This window comes from Muntiacus reevesi, chromosome 13 (assembly GCF_963930625.1).
Source record: "Muntiacus reevesi chromosome 13, mMunRee1.1, whole genome shotgun sequence".
Taxonomy (NCBI): domain Eukaryota; kingdom Metazoa; phylum Chordata; class Mammalia; order Artiodactyla; family Cervidae; genus Muntiacus; species Muntiacus reevesi.
The window spans coordinates 62,552,363-62,579,493 of NC_089261.1; the positions used below are offsets into that span (position 1 = coordinate 62,552,363).

General features: G+C 44.7%; 1 protein-coding gene and 1 pseudogene across 4 annotated transcripts in view; both read left to right on the forward strand.

Moving 5' to 3' along the window:
• The first annotated feature begins 1,642 nt into the window (after positions 1 to 1,642).
• DCLK2 (doublecortin like kinase 2) overlaps positions 1,643 to 27,131 on the forward strand; it is a 183,830-nt gene continuing 158,341 nt past the window's right edge. For all 4 annotated transcript variants that reach the window (XR_010658897.1, XR_010658898.1, XM_065905004.1 and 1 more), the window contains exons 1-2: positions 1,643 to 2,328; positions 25,460 to 25,794. Coding sequence is in view for 2 of the 4 variants with exons in the window: in XM_065905004.1 (XP_065761076.1) it covers positions 1,908 to 2,328; positions 25,460 to 25,794 (756 nt within the window). In the remaining 2 variants the exon portion in view is untranslated. The remainder of the gene's footprint in view (positions 2,329 to 25,459; positions 25,795 to 27,131) is intronic.
• Positions 19,113 to 21,686, forward strand: LOC136146010 (cytochrome c oxidase subunit 7C, mitochondrial pseudogene; annotated as a pseudogene).

Here is a 27,131-nt window from a genome sequence, read left to right on the forward strand (position 1 = left end):
AAATTTAGATTTAATTGGCTTGGGTTGAGGTCTATCACGGCCATGGACCTAATTTCACAATCTCCCCACTGGAAAACTACATTTAAGTGACAGATCAGCCCTGACTTCCCAGCATCCCAGTCCTGGTTCTAGAAGTCAGGTATGCCCACATGTGTCCTGAGCCTGTCCTGGGGGAACTATGGTGCCCTGAGCAAGAAGGAAGCTTCTGGGGCACTGCATGCCAGTTCAACTTCACAGCTACTGAGAAACTCCATCATATTTTCTGCTTTTTCTTATTCATGCTCCTTCAGGACTTAATTCATTCCAAGAAAAGCATCAATGTTCTAACCTTACAGGTGGTTTGGATTTGCTATCTAGGGCCACTCAGAGAACCAGGTGCTGAATAACCTAAGGCCTCAGGGTAATTTACCCACCTGTCAGATTAGCGCCAAATTTCTTTTAGTTTCATCTTTCCCTAATGGTGAAATGGAAGTAACTAATATTTCTCTCAAGCCTTTGGAAAATATGCTTTTACTGTTGACCAGGTACTACTAAATTAAGATTTCCACTATGACAGGTGCCTACAAATAACCGACCTATTACTTAACAAGAAGCTCAAATTGATACGTATCACTTAGATGCAGGTGGTGGGGTGCGGGGATTGTCCGTTTACTAATGCATCCCCAGTGAAGGAGACAACGCCTGGAATGTTGCATGCTTTATAAATGTTTGTTAATTAAATTCCTCAAGAAACAATAAAGTCTGACCTTTCATTCATTCAAAGTTACCGAACGTACCGTGTTAACGAACCTGCAACAGAAGGTGCTTTATCAAAGGATTTTTAAATAAAGCTCCAGATTTCCTTTGAAAAATAAATCGTGCGCCCCAACCCAGTGCCATGTTTCGGGTGCCCTAGTGTGACCTCGGCTCCTCATTTGGAGGCTGGCTAAGGGATGTGATCCCTGCCCTTGACTCTCCTTCCTTTGTAGTTTTTTTGACCTGCGCGGTTCCGTTTCCAAGGCGGAGGAGCGGGCGCCGCGGCTGCGCCCATCAGCGCGCGGCGCGGGGTTGTGGCTGTCAGGCGGGCGGGGCCGCCTAGGACCCGGGAGGATCCGCTTCTCCGGCGCCGCAGAGCCTCGGCGCCCCCACGTGCGGCCTCCTCCTCCTCCTCTTGGCCCACCTCCCTCCCTCTGGGGTTTGGGATTCCTTGGGGAGCAGGAAGCCCCCCTCCTGCCCTGCAGCGGCGGGCCGGGCAGGCGGAGTGGTCGGGCCCGGGGGCGGATGCCCGTGGGTGGGCCGGGCCAGCCGGCTGCAGGGGAGGCGGGCTGCGTTGTTTCCCGCTAGGGCCGGACTGTGCGCGGGACGAGCCTCGGCGCGGTGCTCTCGGGCGGGGCCTGGGGGCGAGCGAGGCGGCGGCGGCGCTGCATCCCGGGCCTCGGGCCGGGCGCGCGGGCGGGCGGGGGCCGGGCCGACGCCCCCGCGGCGCCTCTCCCACGCTCGCGGCCCCTCCCTCCCTTCCCCTGGGCTCCCGGGAGCGGCGGGCGGAGAGCTTTGTGTGCGCCTGCGGGCCGGGGGCGAGCCTCGGGCGGCCCGACTTGACGGCGGCCGGCGCACTCCGGGGCGGGAGTGGTGCGGCGTGACCGGGTGGAGGAGGTGCCCCGGGGGCGTGCGGCTCCCGGGCGGCGGGAGGGACCGAGCGGAGCGCGCCGGACAATGAGCTGGGCAGCTCGGCGCGGCGGCCACTTTTAGGGGGCGCGGGCCTCCGCGGCTCCACCTGCGCGGAGGGGGCGGGCTGTCCGGGCCGGGTGTCCCGGCGCGCTGAGGCGCTCCCGCAGCCCGACGCTCCCGAGCCGGTTCTCGCCTTGACCCCGGGCTGCCTGGGGCCTCCGGCTGGGACGTGCTTGGCCGGGCGGCCCGGAGCAGCCGCGATGGCCAGCACCAGGAGTATCGAGCTGGAGCACTTTGAGGAACGGGACAAACGGCCGCGGCCGGGGTCGCGGAGAGGGGCGCCCAGCTCCTCCGCCGGCGGCAGCGGCTCGGGCCCCAAAGGCAACGGGCTCATCCCCAGCCCGGCGCACAGCGCCCACTGCAGCTTCTACCGCACGCGGACCCTGCAGGCCCTGAGCTCGGAGAAGAAGGCCAAGAAGGCGCGCTTCTACCGGAACGGGGACCGCTACTTCAAGGGCCTGGTGTTTGCCATCTCCAGCGACCGCTTCCGGTCCTTCGACGCGCTGCTCATGGAGCTCACCCGCTCCCTGTCGGACAACGTGAACCTGCCCCAGGGCGTCCGCACCATCTACACCGTCGACGGCAGCCGGAAGGTCACCAGCCTGGACGAGCTGCTGGAAGGTAGGCGAGGAGGGCCGGCGCGGCAGGTGCGGCGCCGCCGGCGGCAGGTGCACCCGCTGGGCGGCCTGCGGCGGGGGCGGAGGGACGGCGATTCCAGGCCGCCGCGCGCATGGTGGGGTTCTCTGCTGTTCACGGGTTCTGTGTGCGGGGCGTGCGTTCACAGACACTCGGGCCTTCCTAAGAGACAGGTGGTGAAAAAAAAAAGTGAGAAATCCTAACGGGCTTTGTGACATCTCTGAAGATGGGTGAACTTATTTTCGATATTTGCTCTTTTGAAGTGCTCGATTATTGTGAAAGTGGCTCTCCCGTGAGGATCTGGGTAACCCTCTAGCTCATAAGCTGTCCATCCCTCTGTGTGGAGCTCAGAACGGGCACCCGTGGTGGTTCGGCTTTCGGGACCCTGTTGTACCGGGTCTGCTCAGAAGCTGTTTGTGAAACACTCTAGGTTGCCTCTCCTGGTTTGCCTTGCCCCAGAAGTTCCGTGAGGTCCGGAGAGGTGATCCGGAGACTGTGATTCTCAACCTTGGTTGCATCTTGGATCACTGGGGACTTTAAGAAGTAAGGGTGCCTGGGCCCCCTTCCCAGGTATTTGGATGTAAATTGGTTTGGGGTGTGGTCTGACCATCTGGAGTTTTAAAAGCTCCTCGGGGGATTTGAATGTACTACTGAGGTTGAGAAGGGCTGTGATAAGAGTTTTCCAGGATTGGTTGGTAATGAGGTGATTCAAGGTTAATCTTTCCTAGTTAGGGAGATAGAGGCCACAGAATCAGCAATTGAGGCCTGTTACAAATTAGGCCTAGAGTTCCAACCATGCTGGACTCAGACTATTTGGCCTTATGTTGGGTCATCCTTGAATTCCTGCAGTATTTATGCTTCTTTCGCTTCAGGGAGAGAAATCATTACTAGTAGTTACGAACCTACATCCAGAATTAAGCATGACCCATAAAGTTCAGAACCCAAGTATGTGCTGACTGTGTTTATATGCAGCCTGCTGTCATGCATCTTTTTTATAATTTAATTTTTAAAATTTTGGCTGCACTGTGCAGCATGTGGGATCTTAGTTCCCCCACCAGGAATCGAACCCACACCCCCTGCAAGAAATGTAAAATCTTAAATAGACCTCCAGGGAAAGCCCCTCATGCATCTTAAGGCAAATAGCACATACTGCTATGGTAGTCATACCTATACTGGCTTGGCAGCAGAAGGAAACTGAACTTGAAGCCACCTATTTTTCTTATAGTAACTCATCATGTTCTTATGCTCTGAAGGCACTATGTCCGTTTTATGCATGAGGAAACTTAAGCAACATGCCTTGTCATACAGGACGTGCAGTATATGTCCGTTCGCCTGCAATTCACTTTTTAAAATTTTTATTGGAGGGTAATTACTTTACAATATTGTGGTGGTTTCTGCCATACATCAACCTCAGCCAACCACAAGTATACGTGTGTCCCCTCCCTTTTGAACCTCCCTCCTATCTCCCTCCCCATCCCACCCCTCTAGGTTGTCAGAGATCACTGGGTTGAGTTTAATAAACAGATGTAGCCACCCCGTGGAGTCCTTAAAGTGGTTGGGTTTCTGTTTAGTCACTGTTAGGGAAAGTTTTTCCTGCCCTAGGCTAGATGAGGACTCAGCCAAAACTATGTTGTCTTTTCCCTTTGTGTGTGTATATGTGTGTGTTTGTGACTTCACAAATTCTCCTACACATTTGAGTGTTTTGGTCTTAAATGCTATCTGAGGCATGACAACCAGCAGAGTATTAAAATTCAGATACATTGTTAAAAGTTTTATTGCTTTATCCTGTTGCAAACTTAAAAGTAACATTTGCCTAGATACTTCAAAACTGAGTGACAAATTTTCTGATTGATGGGAGGCTAGGCTAGTGGCCCCATGGAAGGATGGAGGCAGTGCCTTTTGCTTAAATATTCATTACTCACATGCCCTTGGGAAACTGTGCCTAGTATGGTCTGAGAAGGGACAGTAGTTTTAATATCCTTTTCTGAAATAATTTTAATAGTGTTAGCTGCATGAGATGAATGTAATCCAAAGATGAATATCATCTAGGGGAGATGGTCAGCATTTCCATTATGCATATTAATTGAAAGCACATATTGCGTACTGAGTTTGTCATTGCTCAAGTGGTACATGGGCCACTGAATCTAATTCTCAAACTGTAAATTGAAGGTTGATAAATATCCTTCTAATCGTTTGTTCACTGATTTCTGTAGGAGAGGGAACCATAAGTATACAGTCCAAATTACACCCCAATATGAAAAGTGATAGAACACAAATATTTGCAACAGAACTGTTTCCCTAGTATAGCCAATTGCCCACTTGTTTCAAATGTAATAAAGTTATATATTTTTAAATGTAGTAAAATCACTGCAAATGAAGAAAATTTAAGCACTTCTTATGTCGTAGTGGCATTCTCTTTGACAATAGATCTTTGAGTCTTGAATTTCCCACAAAATGAGTGGGATACCCTGTTTCAAGGCAGTTTTTAAGAAAGACCCATCAATGCTTAATACCAGCCATTCAGTAATTTAAATAGTTTCAACATTTAGGTAAATTGTGTACTCAAATGTTCAGCTTTATCATGCAGAAGGACTAATGAGCTATCTGTGAAGTTATTTGCATCAGTATCACCCATGTCGTCAAAACTATTTCATTTTAGTTCATCATTTTTAATAAAGATTTTCTGATAGTAAGTTTTTACATCATTATGTTTAGCTCTTCTCTTCTCTGCCTCTTCCATTCTGTGAAATGTGTAGTTTAGGAGATAACGGTTTTTCCTAAAATGTTTTTTTCCTAAAATATTTGCTGTGAAGAATAGAAAATGATGACTCAAGATGGCTGGGCATGAACACTCATTCAGAGCCTCAAGCTCATTGAACTCAGATGACAAAAGAAATTTGCATGGCCCAGATTTTTTCTTCTGCCCTTGAGAACCTCTGGAGACTAAAAACTGTTCAGGTGTAGGCTAGTCCTCCTACACTGCACTAACCAGCGGGCACCTTGAAAGTGAAAGTCACTCAGTCGTGTCCGACTCTTTGCGACCCCCATGGACCCTACAGTCCATGGAATTCTCTAGGCCAGAATACTGGAGTGGGTAGCCTATCCCTTCTCCAGCAGATCTTCCCAACCCAGGAATCGAACTGGGGTCTCCTGCATTGCAGGCAGATTCTTTACCAACTAAACTATCAGGGAAGCCCAGCCTAATGGTTTAACTCCCCTTGCTGCATTAAAAATTTCAACAAGTTGGTGCTGTGCATCCCTATAATCCTATTTAGTCCATATAACTGGATAGGGACCTTCTCTCAAAGGACTGTAGTCATAGCAGTCAGTATTGGGAAACACAGGTTGAACTGTCTGAAGCCATGAGCTAGCCGACCGTGTCGCAGCTCTGATAAATAACAGAGCATGTCTGGCTTACATGTTCCAGGTCCTCAGCACTCTTGGGCTCAGTGTTGTTTCTTGAGTGTTCTCTATTTCAGAGCTTGACCTGTAATTTTGATGTTCCAAAGACAGATGCCCAAGGACAGTGGAAAGAATGCATGACCAAGTTGACATCCCTAGGTTCTGCTGACTGTGGATTTGAAAATAATTCACCTGCATTCACGGCCTCAGCGTCCTGTAGAATGAAAGGTTGGCAGATCCCCTAAGTTAGACCCCCTCTGGTCTAAAATATATACCCTTCCCCTGCCTAAGTGTTTATTTATTGTGTAATGGTCTGGGGTGCCTGCCCACACCCAGAAGCTATCTTCCAGAGAATTGACAAGGTGGCAAATGCCTACACTACAGGGAGTGGGTATATGGCTCTGATAAATTGTTTGCAAGGAGCCTAAATAGTTGCTGCCTATGTCTTGCCTCTTTCATTACAAAGTAATGTGTCACTTTATATCATTTATACCTTTTCCCCCTCAGTCAACAGTGAATAAGCTTCTTCCATTAAGCTGTCTTAAATTAGCTTGAATTAGCTTGAATTTGAGAAAAATTAAGTTCTAAAAGAAATCAAGCATTTGAAACTTCTGAGGTTTTCCTACTATGCTCAGTTTATTGAATCTCTGGTTATTCAGTCTCTTTGGTTATTCAATCTCCTGGAAGGTGTTGGATCAAAATATAGTGACAGTTACTTTTGAGTAAAAATGAGTCTCCCATAAGAACTCACATTATAGGTTTTAGCCCCCTTGAAAGGTAGACTTTTATACTAATAATAGAACCTGAGCTCTTGGAACTTGTTATAGTGAAAGCAACATAAACCCACGAGATACAAGATATTTGTGTGTGTGCGTGCTTGCTCAGTCGTGTCCCATTCTGACTCCATGAACTGCAGCCCTCCCGGGTCCTCTGCCCAGGTGAGAATACTGGAGATTGGTGCCAGGGGATAATCCCAACCGAGAGACCAAACCTGCGTCTCTTGCATCTCCTGCATTGGCAGGCACATTCTCTACCACTGAGCCACCTGAGAATCCCCTGTAAGATATCTGCACATAGTGAAAAGCAGGGCACATTTATATACCGCAAGTATGATGACTGGATATAATAGTTAACATTGGATCTTCACTCTGCAAAACCTTCTCTACCTGGGAGACTCCTATCTCCTTCCAGACCCTCTTCAAATATCATCTTTCTGTGAACTCTTCCAGATTTCAGGGTCATTGGGCTCAAAGTGTTGTTGATTGAGAGGATAGTTGTTTTTCAAGGTGTGGGGAGTGCAGTTTTTTCCCTCACGGTGCTCACGTTCTAGAGGGGGCTTCACCAGTGACTCAGTGGTAAAGAATCCCCCTGCCAGTTCAGGAGACACGGGTTCCATCCCTGGTCCAGGAAGATCCCACATGCTGTGCCAGACCAACTGCGCCCATGTGCCAAGAGAAGCCACTGCAATAAAGCCCAGAAAATGACCTTTCCCCCTAAGTCTCTTGATTGTCAAGAGAAAATTCAAACTATGAATTAAGTTTGAATAAGGTTGTTCCTGTATATTTGTGAAAATGTGTGTTTTGGAAAATTGGATTGTATTTCCAATGAATCAGAGATACCCTGCTGACTCATCATGGTGAAGACAATGTACTCTTCTGCAGTACTTGCTTCTATAAATCTGATTTTTTTTCTTCATCTCATTTCCTCAAAACAGGGGAACTCAGGTCTGTAATAATGCAGCTGCACAGGAAACTCTTTCCAGGGGCTAAGGGAAGAGAAATTTTCATTTGAAGCATAAAGATTTCTTAAAATGAATTCTAAGATGAAAGGAAATACTTGGGAGAACATTTGTGAGATGAAGTTCTGACATAGTGATAGGCGGGAAGTTAAGAGAAGGTCACTATTTCATGAGGTTTTAAACTATGGAAATGGATGTTTTTATGGCCTTGTGATATAAACTAAAGGGAACCAGAATCCTTGAGCAGTGACTGTCACACTGCCTTCTTCACCACAGAGAGGCCGGGAGCTTCTGTGCATCTGTACTGCCTGGCTGCATCTCTGCTTCTCATCCCACCAGCCTCTGCTGCTCCCACTTCTGTTTTTCTCTCTTCTATCGTTAAAGTAAACCATTACCCTAAAGATGAGGGATCCTTTTCTTAAGATAACTATGATTTTTTTCGATGTTTTACATGCAATCACTGTGTGAGATACAGGTATTGTGTGAGATACTTTATGTGTTTCTATTTCACCCTTGTTATCCTCGTGGCATATGGCTGCATTGTCTTCCCCATTTTGCAGCTAGGGAGGTTGAAATCAGAGGACAGAGAAATTCTCCCCTCGTGCCAGTCAGAAGAGGTGGGGCTGGAACCTGGGTTCTTCCTCCTGGGCCTTTGAATGTCTGTATTCTTTAACTGCTATGTTCTACCACCTCTGAGATGGGGTCCCTTCTGACCCCTGAAGTTTACATAGGTTAGGTGTCAGCAATCTAGAGCTGCATCACTGCTGCAGCCAGACCTGCGAGTGATTTGTATTTGGGGGAAAAAAAAAGAGTGCAGTAATTTATCAGTCACTGTGGATGTAAAGGCAGTTTGAGGATGTTTTGTGTGTAGTTCCTAAAGTGAACCATGTATTGACAGATACACCCGCTCAGTAAGGTACATGCATTCAGATTCTGCAGGGTGCCGCTTCCTCGTCTGCAAAATGAGGAAGGTTAGGTCGTCGCTAAGAAGCCTCCCTGCTTAAAGTTTAGTGATCTTGAGAAATGCTTCTGGAAGTGCGAAAGAGAAATGATCCGTCTGCCTCCATGTCTCTCTTTAAAAATTGGCCAGGTTTTGTGTTTGAATGTGGTTACCCAGGTTCAGATGGAGTTCTTAGAATCTCCAGTAACATCTAGGAGGTTCTTCTCCTTAGAGTGTTCTCAGGAAAGAGGAAATTACAAACCTATTGGGTTTTGGGACCATGGCCATCTTGTTCATTCCTTTGTCCTATCAAGAAATACTTCTGGCACATGATGTTTGATTTGTTTTACCTTTGTGCCATATAGAAGATAATTTTGATAGGTGGGAATGAGTGGGTATTTGTGTTTAAAAAATCTTTCTTAATTAAGACAACCAGCTGAACATTGGCTGCATTTGCAGAGGTGGACTCAGTTCATGTCACTGGCAAATATTCCTTGTCTTTTGTCTCAGTATTGAAATAAGATTTTATTCAAAGAAAAAGGATGCGGTATGTTTATATGTTAACAACTTGTCAATTTCACTAGTGTCTGAGATGCCTGACTTGATTTTTCTCTCTGGAAATCTTTTATAATCAAATTCTTATACCTTTATTTTGAATGTGTGTGTTAAATACCGGGACTATTCTAAGCCCCCTACTATTTTCAGCATCTGCTTTGAGTTAGTTCTCTGACATAGCAAAGACTTAGTTTTGTTCATCTTTTCATATTCTTATTTTAAGTATTGTTTTTACAAAATTTATTTCATATATAGTTTAGATATGATGTACATTGTACTATAGTTTTAAAATTCTGTGTGTTGGGACTTCCCTGGTGACTCAGATGGTAAAGAATCTGCCTGCAGTGCAGGAGACCTGGGTTCAATCCCTGGGTCAGGAAGATCCCCTGGAAAAGGAAATGACAACCTACTCCAGTATTCTTGCCTGGAGAATTCCATGGACAGAGGAACCTAGTGGGTTACACTTGATGGGGTTGCAAAGAGTAGGTCATGGCTGAGCAACTAACGCTTTTCATTCTTTTATCCATTAGAAAATGCAATAATTTCCATTCTAATTCAGGCTATTTTATCCTGTTTGCCATATCTCCTGTAGCCTAAACCACTAGACTGGCCATATTGTAATCTATCAGAAGCTACTACCCTTGAGACTGAAAGAATGGGAAAATATTGATTTGTGAGATCAACTTTGGTACTTTTGATTATAACGTTTATTAACATCTCAACTAATCTACAGTTGTGACTGACTATGTTTTTTGTTTATACATTGGTTAAATTACAATCACTAGCAACCAAAATATATCCCAATAGAAATTTTTAAATTGTCACTGATTTGTTTCTTCCTTCACTGTGTATGTTTTACAAATCTCAGATTCCTTTGTTAATTTTCTGTTGTTTAGTCACTGAGTCGCTCTTTACAGCATCGAGCTTTGCTTCCATGACCAGTCACATCCACTACTGCGTATAAACCTGGGATGTTAGGGCCATGAATCAAGGTGAACTGGAAGTGGTCAAACAGGAGATGGCAAGAGTGAACATCGACATTTTAGGAATCAGAAAACTAAAATGGACTGGAATGGGAGAATTTAGCTCAGATGACCATTATATCTACTACTGTGGGCAGGAATCACTTAGAAGAAATGGAGTAGCCATCATGGTCAACAAAAGAGTCTGAAATGCAGTACTTGGATGAATCTCAAAAACGACAGAATGATCTCTGTTCATTTCCAAGGTAAATCATTCAATATCACTATCAGTATATCAGTATCAATATCACTGTCACTATCAATATCAACATCAGTAATCCAAGTCTATGCCCTGACGAATAATGCTGAAGAAGCTGAAACTGAACAATTTGCACCCAAAAAAGATGTCCTTTTCATTATAGGGGACCGGAATGCAAAAGTAGGAAGTCAGGAAACACCTGGAGTAACAGGCAAATTTCGCCTTAGAGTACAGAATGAAGCAGGGCAAAGGCTAATAGAGTTTTGCCAGGAGAGCGCACTGGTCATAGCAAACACCCTTGTCCAACGACACAAGAGAAGATCTACACATGGACATCGCCAGATGGTTAATACTGAAACCAGATTGATTATATCCTTTGCAGCCAAAGATGGAGAAGCTCTATGCGGTCAGCAAAAACAAGACCGGGAGCTGACTGTGGCTCAGATCATGAACTATTGCCAAATTCAAACTTAAATTGAAGAAAGTAGGGAAAACCACTAGACCATTCAGGTATGACCTAAATTGAATCCCTTACAATTATACAGTGGAAGTGAGAAATAGATTCATGGGATTAGATCTGATAGAGTGCCTGAAGAACTATGGAGGGAGGTTCATGACATTGTACAGGAGACAGGGATCAAGACCATCCCCAAGAAAAAGAAGTACAAAAAAGCAAAATGACTGTCTGAGGAGGCCTTACAAATAGCTGTTAAGAGAAGTGAAAAGGGAAGATATACCCATTTGAACGCAGAGTTTCAAAGAATAGTAAGGAGAGATAAGAAAGCCTTCCTTGGTGATCAGTGCAAAGAAATAGAGGGAAACAATAGAATGGGAAAGACTAGAGATCCTTTCAAGAAAATTAGAAATATCAAGGGAACATTTCATGCATTGATGGGTACAATAAAGGACAGAAATGATATGGACCTAGCAGAAGCAGAAGATATTAAGAAGAGGTGGCAAGAATAAACAGAAGAACTATGCAAAAATGATCTTCACAACTCAGATAGTCACAATGGTGTGACCACTTACCTCAAGCCAGACATTCTAGAATGCAAAGTCAAGGGGGCCTTAGGAAGCATCACTACAAACAAAGCTAACGGAGATGATGGAATTCCAGTTGAGCTATTTCAAATCCTGAAAGATGATGCTGCAAAAGTGCTTCACTCAATATGCCAGCAAATTTGGAAAACTCAGCAGTGGCCACAGGACTGGAAAAGGTCAGTTTTCATTCAAGTCCCAAAGAAAGGCAATGCCAAAGAATGCTCAAACTAGCACACAATTGCACTCATCTCACACTCTAGTAAAGTAATGCTCAAGATTCTCCAAGCCAGGCTTCAGCAATATGTCAACCATGAATTTCCAGATGTTCAAGCTGGTTTTAGAAAAGGCAAAATAACCAGAGATCAAATTGCCAACATCTGTTGGATTATCAAAAAAGCAAGAGAGTTCCAGAAAAATATCTATTTCTGCTTTATTGACTATGCCAAAGCCTTTGACTGTGTGGATCACCACAAACTGTGGAAAATTCTGAAAGAGATGGGAATACCAGACCACCTGACCTGACTCTTGAGAAACCTGTATGCAGGTCAGGAAGCAACAGTTAGAACTGGACATGGAACAACAGACTGGTTCCAAATAGGAAAAGGAGTACATCAAAGCTGTATATTGTCACCCTGCTTATTTAACTTACATGCAGAGTACATCATGAGAAATGCTGGACTGGATGAAGCACAAGCTGGAATCAAGGTTTCAGGGAGAAATATCAATAACCTCAGATATGCAGATGACACCACCCTTATGGCAGAAAGTGAAGAAGAACTAAAGAGCCTCTTGATGAAAGTGAAAGAGGAGAGTGAAAAAGTGGGCTTAAAGCTCAACATTCAGAAAACTAAGACCTTGGCATCTGGTTCCATCACTTCATGGCAAATAGATGGGGAAACAGTAGCTGACTTTATTTTTCTGGGCTCCAAAATGACTGCAGATGGTGATTGCAGCCATGAAATTAAAAGACGCTTACTGCTTGGAAAGAAAGTTATGACCAACCTAGACAGCATATTGAAAAGCAGAGACATTACTTTGCCAATAAAGGTCCATCTAGTCAAGGCTATGGTTTTTCTAGTAGTTGTGTATGGATGTGAGAGTTGGACTATAAAGAAAGCTGAGCATTGAAGAATTGATGCTTTTGAACTGTGGTGTTGGAGAAGACTCTTGAGAGTCCCTTGGACTGCAAGGAGATCCAACCAGTCCATCCTAAAGGAAATCAGTCCTGAATATTCATTGGAAGGATTGATGCTGAAACTGAAACTCCAACACTTTGACCACCTCATGCGAAGAGGTGACTCATTTGAAAAGACCCTGATACTGCAAAAGATTGAAGGCAGGAGTAGAATGGGACAACAGAGGACGAGATGGTTGGATGGCATCACTAAATCAGTGGACATGTGTTTGAGTCAACTCCGGGAATTGGTGATGGACAGGGAAACCTGGCATGCTGCAGTCCATGGGGTCACAGAGTCAGACTCGACTGAGCAACTGAACTGAACTGAGTCATTGAGTTGTGTTTGACCCTTTTGTGACCCTGTGAACTGTAGCCCGCCAGGCTCCTCTGTCCATGGGATTTCCCAGGCAAGAATACTTGAGTGGGTTGCCATTTCCTTCTCCAGGGGATCTTCCTGACACAGGGATTGAACTGGTGTCTCCTGCATTGCAGGTAGATTCTTTACCTCTGAGCCACGGGGGATGCCCTTGTTAATTTTTGTGTAATAACAGTGTAATTATTTCTGAAAGACAGTGATGGATGCTCTCTTCCCTAGTATCCTTGCTCATGATCTCTGTTTCTTCACATAACAGTATTTTTATCTCATCTGATTAAGGAATCAGGAAAAGAAAAAGGGAGTTACAGAAACTTACTACTGGCTGTATTCTTCATCAAGCCTTGGAGAAAGACTCTTCTTAGTTTAGTGATTAAGGCCAATAGCTAGAACGTTTCACATAAACCTTGTGTATGAAACGCTTAGCAGAGTTCTGGCATGCTGTGGCTCTTTGATTGATGGGAGTGCTCCTCAGCATCTCAAGCAAAAATGTGTGTCCTCGTAACTTCCCCCTGTGATTCTAGAGCCACTGTTTGGAGCCATAAGACTTCAGATGGGACTAAATGCAGCCCTTCACACGTCTTATGACAGTGGTCATGCTTCGCTCTGCTGTTTCCCCTTTCTGCCCATCCCCAAAATGTAACCACTTTTTTTTTTTTTTTTTAGCCAAACATCTGGTTTCTTTATCTTTTAACCACTTGACTGAATTTTTTTGAGCTGTTCTCACTATCAATCTCTCGCTTAAAATTGGAGCCAAGTCTTCCTCTGAGATTAGTCGTGAAATCTACGACTGGTGGACTGGGGAGACTCTGTGGAGGAAAGTTCACCTCTGTTCAGATGATGAGCCAATTGCAGGACTGACCCTGTGTCCATTATGCCCCAGTTTACTTGCAGATTTTGTTAGATGGGCAAGTTTTTTTTTATTATTTATTTGTTTGACTTCACGTGTCTTAGTTTGGCATGCAGACTTCTCTTTTGCTGTGAAACGTGGATTCAGTAGTTGTGGTACACGAGCTTAGCTACCCCATGGCATGTGGGGTCTTAATTCCCTAACCAGGAGTTGAACCCATGTCCCCTGCGTTGGAAGGTGGATCCTTAAGCACTGGGACTCCAGGGAGGTCCCCTGGATGGCCACATTTTGGTTTGAAGATCTCTTTCTCAGTATCCTTAAAACTGCAGCATTTCTCAAACTTCTTGCATTGTTGGGACAATTAAAATTGAAAAATGATGTAAAAACCTAGCAGCCAAGTTGCAGAAACCCAGACTGCCTTAGTTCTTTTAAACACACTGTCACTTAAATATTTATTAAGGCAGATGTACCTGTGCATATACGTCTTAGACACCAGTACAGCTAGACAAACAAATTGATAAAAAGCCAACAAAACTGTATAACCAATAAAAATGCAAAATAGCCACGCAAAGCTCCAGATACTATTTGCTGAAAGTAAATTGTAATTCCCAGGGTGGTCATGGTGCTGAACACTGATCGGGCGTGGTGTGCTGAGTTTCAGAATGCCGTGTGAGGAGTCAGTTTTGCAGGACGCATGAACCTTCATTCTCACAGCATAAAACTATGTCCTCTGGCCTTAGCTCTCTGTGCATATGTCTTGTACATAGAGTAAGTCCTCTTCCTCCTCTTTACCTCCCAGCAGAATTACATGACATGATGCCAGAAGCGTGGAGGCTGTGGGCACAGAGTGGCCTGGCTGCGCTTGCTTTAGGAGTAGACCTTCAGCTCTCCCAGATAGGACGGTGTAAGCATTTTAAGTCTTATCGTCAAATTAAGGACAGAACTGGGAGTTCCCTGGTGGCCTAGACGTTAGGGTTCTGGGCTTTTACTGCCATGGCCCGAATTCAGTCCCTGGTCAGTGAATTGAGATTAAGTAAACCATGTAGCTCTGCCAAGATAAACAAGTACAGAATTAAAATTGCCATGATGGGTGCTAGTGGATTGTGGGGTATGGTTGGCTCAGGTTTGAGGAGCAAAAAGACAGATAATGGATCCGATCTGTGGGTTCCATCCTACCAGGAGATTGTTGTTGAGTCGCCAAGTTATGTCTGACTGACTGTGGAGATTAGACTTTTTTTTTTTATTTCCCAGCTTTAAGGTTTTTTGGTGAGTAGCATTTTTGTTTTTGCTTTTACATGATTTCTTTGGTCTTACGTTAACTTCTCCCAGGTTTCAATGCTGAAGCGTGGAGTTGTGCACCTGTTTCCTCCTAGGTATTCTGATGTGCGGTGTAGCTTTTCCACCCCTTCCTCAGTGGTGGGTATCATAGGCTGTACCCCTGGATGTCGCTTTAGGAGGTTGTCTTCAGCCATTTGCCTTCAGATGTCCTGAAGGAGCGCTGGTCTTGGAGGTGAAGACCATTTTGTGTCCTCAGCCCTGCGCTGCCGGAAGGACTATTATATTCATTTTGTGAAGGTAGCAGCAGGTCCAGCCTCCGGGCGAGAGCTGTGAGCGTTGTTCCGGTTCACAGAAGTTTAAATTCTGGGCGTTGTACGGTTTGGGTGGAAAACCCAATTAAGCTGTTTGCCATGACAGGGTAGCAAGTCAGTCTTACTTTTCCTTACTCTGTATTTTTCTTAACCAGCTGGGTGTGGGAACTTATCTTTGGTGTGCTTTAGATGGAGATACATTATTTCTGAGGAGGGCATGGCAGCCCACTCCAGGATTCTTGCCTGGAGAATCCCCATGGACAGAGGAGCCCAGAGGGTCGCAAAGAGGAAGACACGACTGAGCGACTCAGCACAGCACGCACTTTATCACCCGCCAGTAGGACAGTCTCACAAATGTTATGCTTGACTAAGGACACCAAATCATCTTATAGATGCAACATACCCGAGTTTATTTTTCTTGGTTACATTCCTTTAGATGTAATGTTTTCCCTCAAGTTTGGAAGCTGGGAAAGAATTTAGGTTTGCAAGATTTTTTGGTGATATTGGACCTAAAGTGTCAGCCAGAGTTTTTTTTCCCTTTCCTCTTCTTTGTTACCATATTTAAATCTGTGCGTGGGGGGTGCAGAGGGAGGTTTACTTTAAGCTTGATGAGTCCTTGCACTTTAGACTTGTAAACAAGTTTTCTTTTTCATCATGAAGTTCATTGATTGCTTCTACTTCCAGAGTTAGGTATAGTCTCAGTGTCCAAGTTTTGTATATCTGAGTTTCTGCCATGAATGTCAAATAGTTTTTAAATATAGTTAATGCTGTTAGATAGTTACTGTAAATATTTTAACAGAGGTGGATAGGAGACTTTCATAGTAACCGATAGGGCTAAAACATAGTGTTGTGGAACTTCCAACTGTGAATTTTCATTTAGCTATTTATAGTTTCTAACAGTAAGTGGCTCAGTGGTAAAGAATTTTTTGCCGATGCAGGAGACATGGGTTTGATCCTTGGATCGGGAAGATCCCCTGGAGAAGGAACTGGCAACCCACTCCAGTATTCTTGCCTGGGAAATCCCTTGGACAGAGGAGCCTGGTGGGCCACAGTCCATGGGGTTACAAAGGAGTCGGACACGATTTAGCACCTAAACAACAGCAAGTTGACATTTTAAATGTCGAGGGGTTACTGTGATCTAGCTATTAAAATGTATTTCACGTATAATTCACACAAAAACACATATGCACACATGTTCCATTGATTGAAAGACACATTACATTTATTGGGGGCCTCCTTGATGGCTCAGACAGTGAAGAATCTGCCTGTAATGCAGGAGACCCAGGTTCCATCCCTGGGTTAGGAAGATTCCCCTGGAGAAGGAAACAGCAACCCTTCCAGTATTCTTGCCTGGAGAATTCCATGGACAGAGGAACCTGGTGGACTATAATCCATAGGGTCGCAAAGAGTCAGGCATTTCTGAGCAGGTAACACTTGCACTTAGGTTTATTGGACTAGAAACGTGTCGCGGTCTGAAATGAACATTTTGGTGGGCGCCAGGCAGCCCTCCCCACCTGCTTGTTTCCCTCTATGCCTTTGGTTGCCCCCTGATGGGCTTTCATGACCTCAGAGTGTCTCGGACCACACACGGCATCCTTCAGGAGCCTGGCCCGAGCCTTTCACGGTCATTCCATGTCGACACCTACACCGTGCAAACGTCTAACCTGGAAGCAATGCAGATCCAAACCACGAGATGAGCAGGTTTGCTCTGGAAGTACGCGCCTTCGTCAGGACTCGGGCGAACGTGTTTCGGATGCCTCCTGTGTACCAGGGGCTGGGCTCGGAGTGGGGACCGTGAGGAAGGGGGTGTCGGTGTTTTCAGGGAGCTTCCAGTCTGGGCAGTGACTTGTAACCAGATTGTGTTCAAAGTCAGCTGTGAAATTCGGAAGCCTTCCTCACACGCTCTGGTCACACGTTCCCGTGCTTCTGGTTCAGATGAACCGTGGTGAGGCCTGGGCATCTGGGTTCTTCAATAAAACCATCACACACAAAAGAAATTCTCCCCGAGGACCAGCAGATGAGACAGATAAAGAATAAATGACTATGAGAGGTTAGCACAATGTAGATGCAGGATACAGTAAATACACCGAAGAGCGACATAATTTTTAAAATTTTGATACTTATCTATAGAAAATTCATAAAACGTACATGTGTAGCCCAGTGAGTTGTGACGAAGGGAACACCTCTGTGACTCCTATCGAGAAGCAGAGCGCTGGGAGTTCCCGGGCTGCCTCGTGATTAGGACTCTCTGCTTTCACTGCCAGGGCCCTGGTTCAGCCCCTCATTAGGAAACTAAGACCCTGCAAGATGCATGGCCTGCAGAGAAAAAGCCGGAGGGTGTTGCCAGCGTCTGAAAGCGCTCCCTGTCCCTTCCTAGTTGCTGCCCTTCCCAAGTTGCAGTAGTCCGGCTCCTGCTTCTCTACGCTTTTACCACTGATGAGGGCATCCCTAACCAGTATAGTTCAATTTTATTTGTTTTGCGTTTAAAGAAATTAAATCCTACTGCATTCTATTCTTTTTTCGTCTTTTGCTCACTATTTGCAAAATTTGTCCAAATTGTTGTATGTAGCTTGTTTGTTCATTCCATCACTGCACAGTAGTATATTATATGATCACACCACTGTCAATTCTCCTGTTGGACATGTGGGTTGATTGTCATCTTTGACTACTGAGCAACACTTCTGTAAACACGTGTGTGTGTATGTGAACTCTGGTGCCCATATACACAGTTTCTTTTTTTTTTAATTGGAGGCTAATTACTTTACAATATTGTAGTGGTTTTTGCCATACATTGACATGAATCAGCCATGGGTGTACATGTGTCCCCATCCTGAACCTCCTTCCCCACCCCATCCCTCAGGGTCATCCCAGTGCACCAGCCCTGAGCACCCCATCTCATGCATCAAACCTGAACTGGCGATCTCTTTCATATATGATAATATACATGTTTCAGCGCTACCCTCTCAAATCATCCCACCCTCGCCCTCTCCCACAGAGTCCAAAAGACCGTTCTTTACATCTGTGTCTCTTTTGCTGTCTTAACACATAGGGTCGTTACCATCTTTCTAAATTCCATATATATGCATTAGTATACTGTATTGGTGTTTTTCTTTCTGACTTACTTCACTCTATATAATAGGTTCCAGTTTCATCCACCTCATTAGAACTGATTCAAATGCATTCTTTTTAAATGGCTGCCATATACAGGGAATTACAGGGAATTTTCCTAGGGTGGATACCTGTATGATGTGTACATTGTCAGCTTACCTATCCCTGGATAATGCCCACCTGTTTTTCCTCAGTGATTGAACCAGTTTCAAGTACATGGAAGTTCCAACAATATATCAAAATTCCTATTGCTTTACCTCCTTGCCAGGGGTGATGAATCTTGACTGGTCAGTAAAAAAAAAGGTAAGGAGGGAGGAAGAAGAAGGCTATTTCGAGCATATGAGTGAGAATGAGAACAGGGTGTGGTGAGTTTGGGAGGAAACTGCATGCATCCTGGTGGGACAGTACCTTGGGAGCCTGGGTGGAAGTGGCAGGAGGTGAATGGAAGTGTTCTAACTGCAGCAATGCAGGCAAGACATCAGATCTACATTTTTCCAAGCTTGCTGGGACAGCTCTGTGGGGGCTGAGCTGGTGAGGCCTGCCACGTAACTCCTCTGATCCGGGGAGACCTGGGAGAGGGGTGGGCTCCCGGGATGCTTAGGCCACAGTCAGCAGTGTGGCCAAGTCTGCTGAATGTGGGCAGAGAAAAGAGAGGCAGGAGTCTGGGTTTTTGCCTGGGTGACTGTGTAAGTGGTGTTGCCTGAGGTTGGTGAATTCCAGAAGTGAAGCATTGGAGGTCGAGTGGCAATGCTGAGGAGTGAAGTTAGCTTCAGACATGGCGTACGAGCTAACCACACTTACCTGGCAGAGATGGTTTGTAAGTGGCTTGAACTCGAGAGGGCTGGACTGGAGATGTCCTCAGCGTCCAGGTGGGGGTTGAAGCTGTTTGCGGGTGGACGCAGCTGCTGACAGGGTCTGAGGGGGATGGGGTGGATGGAGGGTGGGAAGGGAATTCTGAAAAATAGACCAAGAAGGGGCACCGAAGAAGTGAGGTAAGCCGGAAGAAATTAGATCGTGGAAGCTGAGGAAGAAAAGGATTTGCAGGAGACAACTCGTGACTGGTGTCCTGCGCCCTCAGAAGACATCAAGTGACGCTGCAGCACGTGCCTTGCATGTGGCAGGAGAGAGATGCCTGGGGTCAGGGCATGTCAGCCGGGGGGGCGCAGGACGCAGAGGTGATGCTGCAGGGGCTTAAGGGCAAAATGTGGGTGAGGAAGTGGGGAAAGCAGATGAGGACTGTCTAGCTGGGCACTGTGTGTTGGTTGCTCAGTTCTGTCCAACTCTTTGTGACCCCGTGGACTGTAGCCCACCGGGCTCCTCTGTCCATGGGATTTCTCAGGCAAAAATACTGGAGTGGGTTGCCATTCCCTTCTCCAGGGGATCTTCCCAATCCAGGGATTGAACCCAGGTCTCCCATTTTGCAGGCAGATTCTTTACCGTCTGAGCCACCAGGGGGTGAATGGAAACCAGAGTGCCTCGGGTAGGAATGAAAAGGAATGAAGAGGGCCAGGATTTGAGTGTGGTAAGGTCAGAGTCACCTGTGTATAATCCTGCGTGAACAAAGAAGAACGTGCCTGACCTGAAACCTCAGCATGAGGGGCAGGAAGGGTCCAAGTGTTGGGCACGGGACTTGACGTTGAGTGGGAGGAGAGTGCCCTTGTCGCTGAGAAGGGAAGGAGGTGAGAGAACTGGCGCAGACTGAGGCATGTCTGTAAGAGGTGGAGGTGTTCAGAGAAGAATTTGGGAAGTTCCTAGCTTTTAATAGCCTCTTGCCTCCTAAAGACGAGGCAGTTCATTTGGTTAAGTAAGGATGACAGTTAATGGTTAGCAGGTACCCAGGTTACATTCCACAGCTGCTGATGCTCAGTCAGCCTGCTCAGTGTGAAGTTATAGGGAGCATCTCTGAACAGATGCCAGTGGTGAGAAGCCGTAGTATGCCTCTGGAGAGAGTCAGAAGTTGGAAATCTTTCTGTTCCACACTGAGCTTGGAAGCAGTTAGGGTGATGTGTAACCACCTCCTGCTTCTGTCCATCCTTCTACACGGAAAACGAATCCTTTAAAAAAAAAAAAGGTTCATTGAGGTATAGTCAGCTAAATATTAGTTTCTGGTAGTTTCAGTCATATAGCATAGTGATTGAATACTTTTACAGATGACACACCATACAATATTGTCATAAAATGTTGGTTATATTCCTTGTGGTGTATCTCAGTCCTGTGACTTACGCTCTTTCTAACTGGTAGTTTGTAATGGTTAATCCTCTTCACCTATTTTGCCACTTGCGCAACTCTTCTCCCCTCTGATGACCACTGGTTTGTTCTCTGCATACAAATCCTCTTCTGTATAGTATTCTTGTGATCATAATTTATAACATGATCTCCCGCCAGTGTGTTATGGTCAAAGAACTGTTATTAGAGACAGAATATAAATACATCCGAGTGTGTGTACATACCTCAGTTCCCTTCAGCTGAAGACCGCCAAGAGCACACCCAGAGTTGAGCAAGCTGAGTTTCCTGCTCACGGCAGGAAGCAGGACTGGACCCCACAGGATTCCTCGGGGTCACTCAGGAGGAGGCGTGGCGGCTGTCACAGAGATTGGGCTTCGGGTGGGTAATTTCAGGGAGGTTCTGAGGAAGCAGGGACTCATTCTGCACTGGGTGTCGTCAGGAGAAGGACAGTTCTGTGACTCAGTGTCCTACTAAACGTTACAGTGAGGGCAGACCAGGCTAAGGAAAGAGCTAGAGCTGGTGAAGAGGCGGCGGTCACTGAGGGAGCTTTTTGTTCACTCGGTCCCCTCCTAGTGGTTTCATTGACAGATATTCTGTGAAGTGATACCCACAGAGGAACACAGGCTGGACCATCTCAGACCAGACCCTGAGATCTAGCTGTGAACGTCAGATCAACTCTGACCATCCTCAGGGATGGCTTTATTTTTGATACATCCATGTATATTTAGGTATATACATAACACATTTATAGCTTTCATTTTAAATGAGATGTTTATTCCTTGTTTTGGTGAGTACATAATGTGTCTTGGTAAAAGTTGAAAAGATTCTCTGACAAGTTAGGGGAACAAGGTCCCCTAAGAAGTGCCCGGTTTGCAGCTGCTGTTTCTCCGCTTTCAGTCCCTGCATCTTTCGCAGAGCTTCCAGCAGCGCTGTGCTGGGACAGAGCATCCAGAGGTTCACTCCCTCTGTGGTCCATAGGAGCCGCTATGAGGAGGGTCCAGGGAAGAATATACCACTTTCAGTGGAAAGCAAGTGGAGGTTACTAGCTATGATGGCTTGATTCTTTGGGTTTGAATTTGCTATACCTTTCTTAATAGTAAGACATCAGCTGCTTAAAAAGTAATCAATGAGACAGATAGAAAGAGGAGCATATTAAGAGGTGGAATCTCTTAAAAGGATCAAACCCTTGAAATCAGCATCCTAGATATGTTTGTAAATAAACTTATGGCATAAATCCTTAATGCCTCTTCTCTGCAATATGAAAGTGAAACTGAAGTCGCTCAGTTGTGTCCACCTGTTTGCAACCCTGTGGTATGCAGCCTGCCAGGCTCCTCCATCCACGGGATTTTCCAGGCACGAATACTGGAGTGGGGTGCCATTTCCTTCTCCAGGGGATCTTCCCAACCCAGGGATTGAACCTGGGTCTCCCGCATTGCGGGCAGACTCTTCACTGTCTGAGGCACCAGGGATGATAGTTGAGCGTGTGCTTATTGTATTTTATTTGGGTAATATTGCATTATTACTTTCTTAATTAAATATGTGATTTAAAAGAAAAAAAGTTCTCTCACAATGTAGCATTTTATCCATATACCAGGGTTCGTTACTTTAGGACATACTTTTCCAGTTGTGTCATTAGCATAAAATGCACTGCCTTTTGGAAAACTTGTGTTCTCTGGAGAGCGTGTAGGAAACAGATTCTTGCACTGACCCAGGAGGGAAGTAGGTGGTGATGAGGGCAGAGAGGAGGGATGTTTTTAGGAATACTTAGAAGGTTAATGCGACATTGTACAGCAGTGATGCTTCAGTAAATTGCTTTTCTTGGTATTTATCTTGGTTGTGAGGAGTCTTGGCTGCTGTGGGCTCTCTCTAGCTGCGAGCAGCGGGGGCTCCTCTCTCTGTGATGCACGGCTTCTTGTCGTGGTGGCCTCCCCTGTTGCAGAGCATGGCCCTCAGGCAGCGGGCTCAGCAGCGTGGCCCTTGGGCTCCGGAGCGCTGGCTCCGTGACTGTGGCGCACGGACTTAGTTGCCGTGTGGCATATGGGATCTTCCCGGACTAGGGATCGAACTGGCGTCCCTTGCATTGCAGGGCAGATTCTTAACCACTGGAGCACCAGGGAAGCCCCAAATCTTTTTTTAAGGAAGAAATATTTAGATGATAAAGCCAGTGGAACTTGATATCAGAATATAGTTTGTAGGGGAATCCGTAAGGGTGAGGGATGACGCCTAGGTCTCTGGTTGAGGAGTTGAGTAGGAAGTGATGTTCCTCACCAGGTTGGAGAAAAAGGGAGAAGTGACGCATTGGCAGGGGGCTAGCGAATTTTAAACAGAAATCCCCACAGAAGCGTAAGTCTAGTTGTTGGAAGACTGATTACTTCTCCTCTGTCTTGTAGTTGCCTGGTGTCTAACGAAGAATAAGGGTTTATTGTTGAATAGCAGGAACTGTAACTGCCTTAGGAATCAAAATGTTAAGTGCTTTTGTCCGCATATTCTCTCCGTGTAGGCAGATCTGTGTAAGTGACAGAAGTGTAGTCAGGAGACTGTTTGATGGAGGGGAGCCAGGGGAAGCTGGCTGAGGCATCTTCGTGGCTGCTTTGTCAAGCTGTGACATCTGTCTGTAGGGACTTCTGTGTCCAGTACACAGAAGCTCAGGGCTGACCTCCAGATCATGTCTTGAAACTTTGGGCTGAAATGTTGAGTGCCAAGGACGCCAGGGTGGGTTTGCCGTCATGGGGCACCCGTCACGTGAGCAGGCACTCCATGTGAATGGTGAGGAGGAAGTCTGGGCTAAGCAGAAGGGTGCTCTGTCAGCGGTTGTGTCTGCCGTGGGTGCAGAACAGGGTGAGGCTCTGTTCAGCGGGCATTAGTCAGGCCAGGTTCAGAACATATTTATTATAGAACTGAGCCACAATTTTTTAGTAGAAACATTATGAAGAGGGGAAGAGAGAGGAAGGAAGGAAAAATTTATCTGAAACCACACACCAAATTGAGAGACAGGCTTTCTTGCCCTGTTTTCATTCTGGCCTTCTGACCTCGTGTAAAGAGGCAAAAGGGAATTTTAACAGGCAGCCTTCCTGGTTGGCGTGTCAGCTTTGCAGGGGCTAGTTTGGTCAGGGCCATCTGACCTATTAAGTTTGCGCTGGTTTTGCCATGGTCATTTCTCTTTATGTGTGGAAAGACTCTCCCCTAGCTGATTTCTCTGGCCTTAAAAAAGAACAATCAGTTTTTCTTGCTGAGATTCCTTCTTTTATCTTCCAACTTAATATCTTGGATCAAGCATGCAATTAAACTTTATCATAGGTAAAACTAGTAAGCTTTTCAATGTGAGAATGGTTTTCTCTGTAAAGTTAAAGCAGGATTGTAATGATTTATTTTAGCTCATGAATACATGTATATGATGTATAGTTCCATTTTACTAAATTTACACTTACTTTTGAATTACGTGCCATTTTACCACATTGTGAAAAATGATAAACCTACCGAGATGGAAAATCTCTAAATGGTGATGGTTGGGCTAGATTTCACAGTATTGGTGAAGAAGTAGCATTGAAGCCTGAGACTGATTCCTAACTTTTCGTGGGCAGTGGCCCAGTTAGACCTTTAAACAGAAGATGCTGCTCCTCTTTTCAGATCCTTTTGTGTCTCATCTGTTACTGAATTGTTCACATACCTTTGGGAATCTTTGAGTTCTCCATTAATTAAGACTTCAAAACATTCTGATAATAGTTAAAAATAGTATTTGCATTAATAGGTTTTCCTCAAGAATTCCCCTCTATTATTTTGGTTATTTTGTTTTTAGCATTTAAGGCTCGTATCACCTATTTATAGTGAGACCATTATATTACATATGTGAAAAAAAGTGAATTCTTTTTGAGTTAGAAGATACTTTAGAGAAAATCTTAGTATGTAATCCTTTTATCTTTTATACCAGAAAGTTGAGACTAAAAGAATTGGATGACTTCTGAGTTTCCTGAGAGAGAAATTGTAATTTTTTTCAATATATAATTTTGGAAATTAAAATTAATGAACATTTGGATCAGTTAACCAATTGAAAAATAATATAGTTGTTATATTTTTCTTGGTAAAAATTAAGCCGAAGGCTACATGAATAATGAACACATCATTTTAACTAATAATCCTTCCTCATTTAAGTAGACATTGAAAAGGTTATCTATTTAAACTAATGATTTTAAATTCATTCTTCCATTAAGAAAAAAAATTCTTGTGGTATATTTCTTTGAGCTGACAAAACTCTTGTTTCATTTTTGTAGTTTCATTAATTGAGTAAATGATCATATAACTGAATATAATTTAGTCAGCTCTGCGAATTTTATAGTAATTTTTCTTTGAGGGCTGAAATACATAATTGGAAAGAGGAGGAAAACAGTTTTACTTCTTTATGTGAATATATTATCTTGTGACAAGACAGTTATTTCTTCCAGAATGAGATATTAAAAATTAGTTAACGGACTTTTGTAAGTAAGGAGTACCTTAGAATTCACCTGGTTCAACAACTTCCCCTTACAGACAATGAAGCTGAGACGCAAAGTGTAGGAAATTCCCCGGTGGTCCAGTGGCTGGGACTCTGCACTCTCACTGCTGAGGGCGCAGGTTTGATCCCTGGTCAGGGAACTAAGATCTCACAAGCCGCTCCACTCAGGGCGACATGTGACCAGAAAAAAACTCAGATCTTTAGTTTCTTTGTCCAGTGCGTTTCACTCACTCACACATTATGAATGGCATCACTCAAGATGCTATTAAAAAGAAAGGAGTGTGGGCAGAATGCGGAACCTGTTAACTTGAAGAGTCACTCAGTGGACTTACAGCTTTTGTGCTTCATAGAAAATGCTTCTACGGGGGAATAATTACATTGATAAACCTGATTTTTTTTCGTTTTAGGTGAGAGTTACGTGTGCGCATCAAATGAACCGTTTCGTAAAGTGGACTACACCAAAAACGTTAATCCAAACTGGTCTGTGAACATCAAGGGTGGGACCCCCCGAGCCTCGGCTCCCCCCTCCTCAGTGAAGAGTGAAGTGAAGGAAAGTAAAGATTTCATCAAGCCCAAGTTAGTGACTGTGATTCGAAGTGGAGTGAAGCCCCGAAAAGCTGTGCGGATCCTCCTGAATAAGAAGACGGCTCACTCCTTCGAACAGGTCTTAACAGATATCACCGAAGCCATTAAGCTGGATTCAGGAGTGGTGAAGAGGCTCTGCACGCTGGACGGGAAGCAGGTAGGATGTTCTGGCCCCACACGCCCTGGCTTGCTTTTAAACCTCTCTGTGCCATGGCAGTTACATAGTTAACAGTGTGACTGTCATCGTTCAGTGGAAACGATCCTCCTATTGTTCTTGTGAGGAGCGTGTGCGTGTTGGTCTTTACCATGAAAAATGTAAGCAAGCGGCTTCCTTGTCTGTTTACCCAAGTATCTCAAAAGAGATGGAGAGAAATCCGTTGTAAACTTTTTGAAGTATAGTGTTACTGTTGTTTAGCAAAGTAATTCAGTTTTACATATATATGTGTACACATTCTTTTTTAAATATTCTTTTCCATTATGGTGTAATCATAGGATATGAAATACAGTTCTCTGTGCTATGCAGCAGGACCTTTTTGCTTATCCCTTCTGTATATAAAAGCTTCCATCCGCTACCCTCAACCTCCCACTCTGCCTCCCCCAGTCCCCTTCCCCTTGGCAACCACGAGTCTGCTCTCTGTGTCCATGATTGTGTTTCCTAGGTAGGTTCATCTGTGTCATATTTTAGATTCCGCAAAAAGGTGATATCATCTGGTATTTGTCTTTATTTTTCTGACTTCACTTTAGTATGATAATCTCTAATTGCATCCATGTTGCTGCACAGGGCATTATTTCCTCCTTTTTGTGGCTCAGTGATATCCCATTGTGTGTATGTAGCACACCTTTATTCATTCACCTGTTGAGGGGCCTTTAGGCTGTTTCCATGTCTTGGCTGTTGGGAGTAGCACTGCTATGAACAAGGGAGTGCATGTATCTTTTTGAATCATAGTCTTCTCTGTACATATGCCCAGGAGTGGCATTGCTGGATCATATGATAATTCTGTTTTTAGTTTTCTCAGGAATATCCATACTGTTTTCCATGGTAGTTGTACCAACCTAGAGGGAAATGTGAACTTCTGAGGGAAGAATGTAAGTTGAAAAGACTGCTACATGAAATGAAATAGTCTCTATTTAAGAATAAAAACACCTATTGACCAGTAGAGTCATTATGAGTTTGGTAAATCACAGAAGTAAAAATAAAAGATATTTAATGCTTTTAGGAAAGTTATTTCCTGCCTACTTATGTATAATACAGAAAATGCATTTCAAAGAATGTATTTTCATAGGAATGTCCATGTGAGTTTCATAGGGATCAGTGGAGGTAATTAAGCAGCATTTCTGAAAAATCTACACAAATTACAGAGGAATATGCAGGCTAAATTATAGTAACAATATACCAGGGAACCTAATATGCTAAAAAAAAGTTGGGTAGATTGCAAGAATGCATGAATAGCAGATATACAAATATTGAGTTTCACAACAATCAGATTATCATTT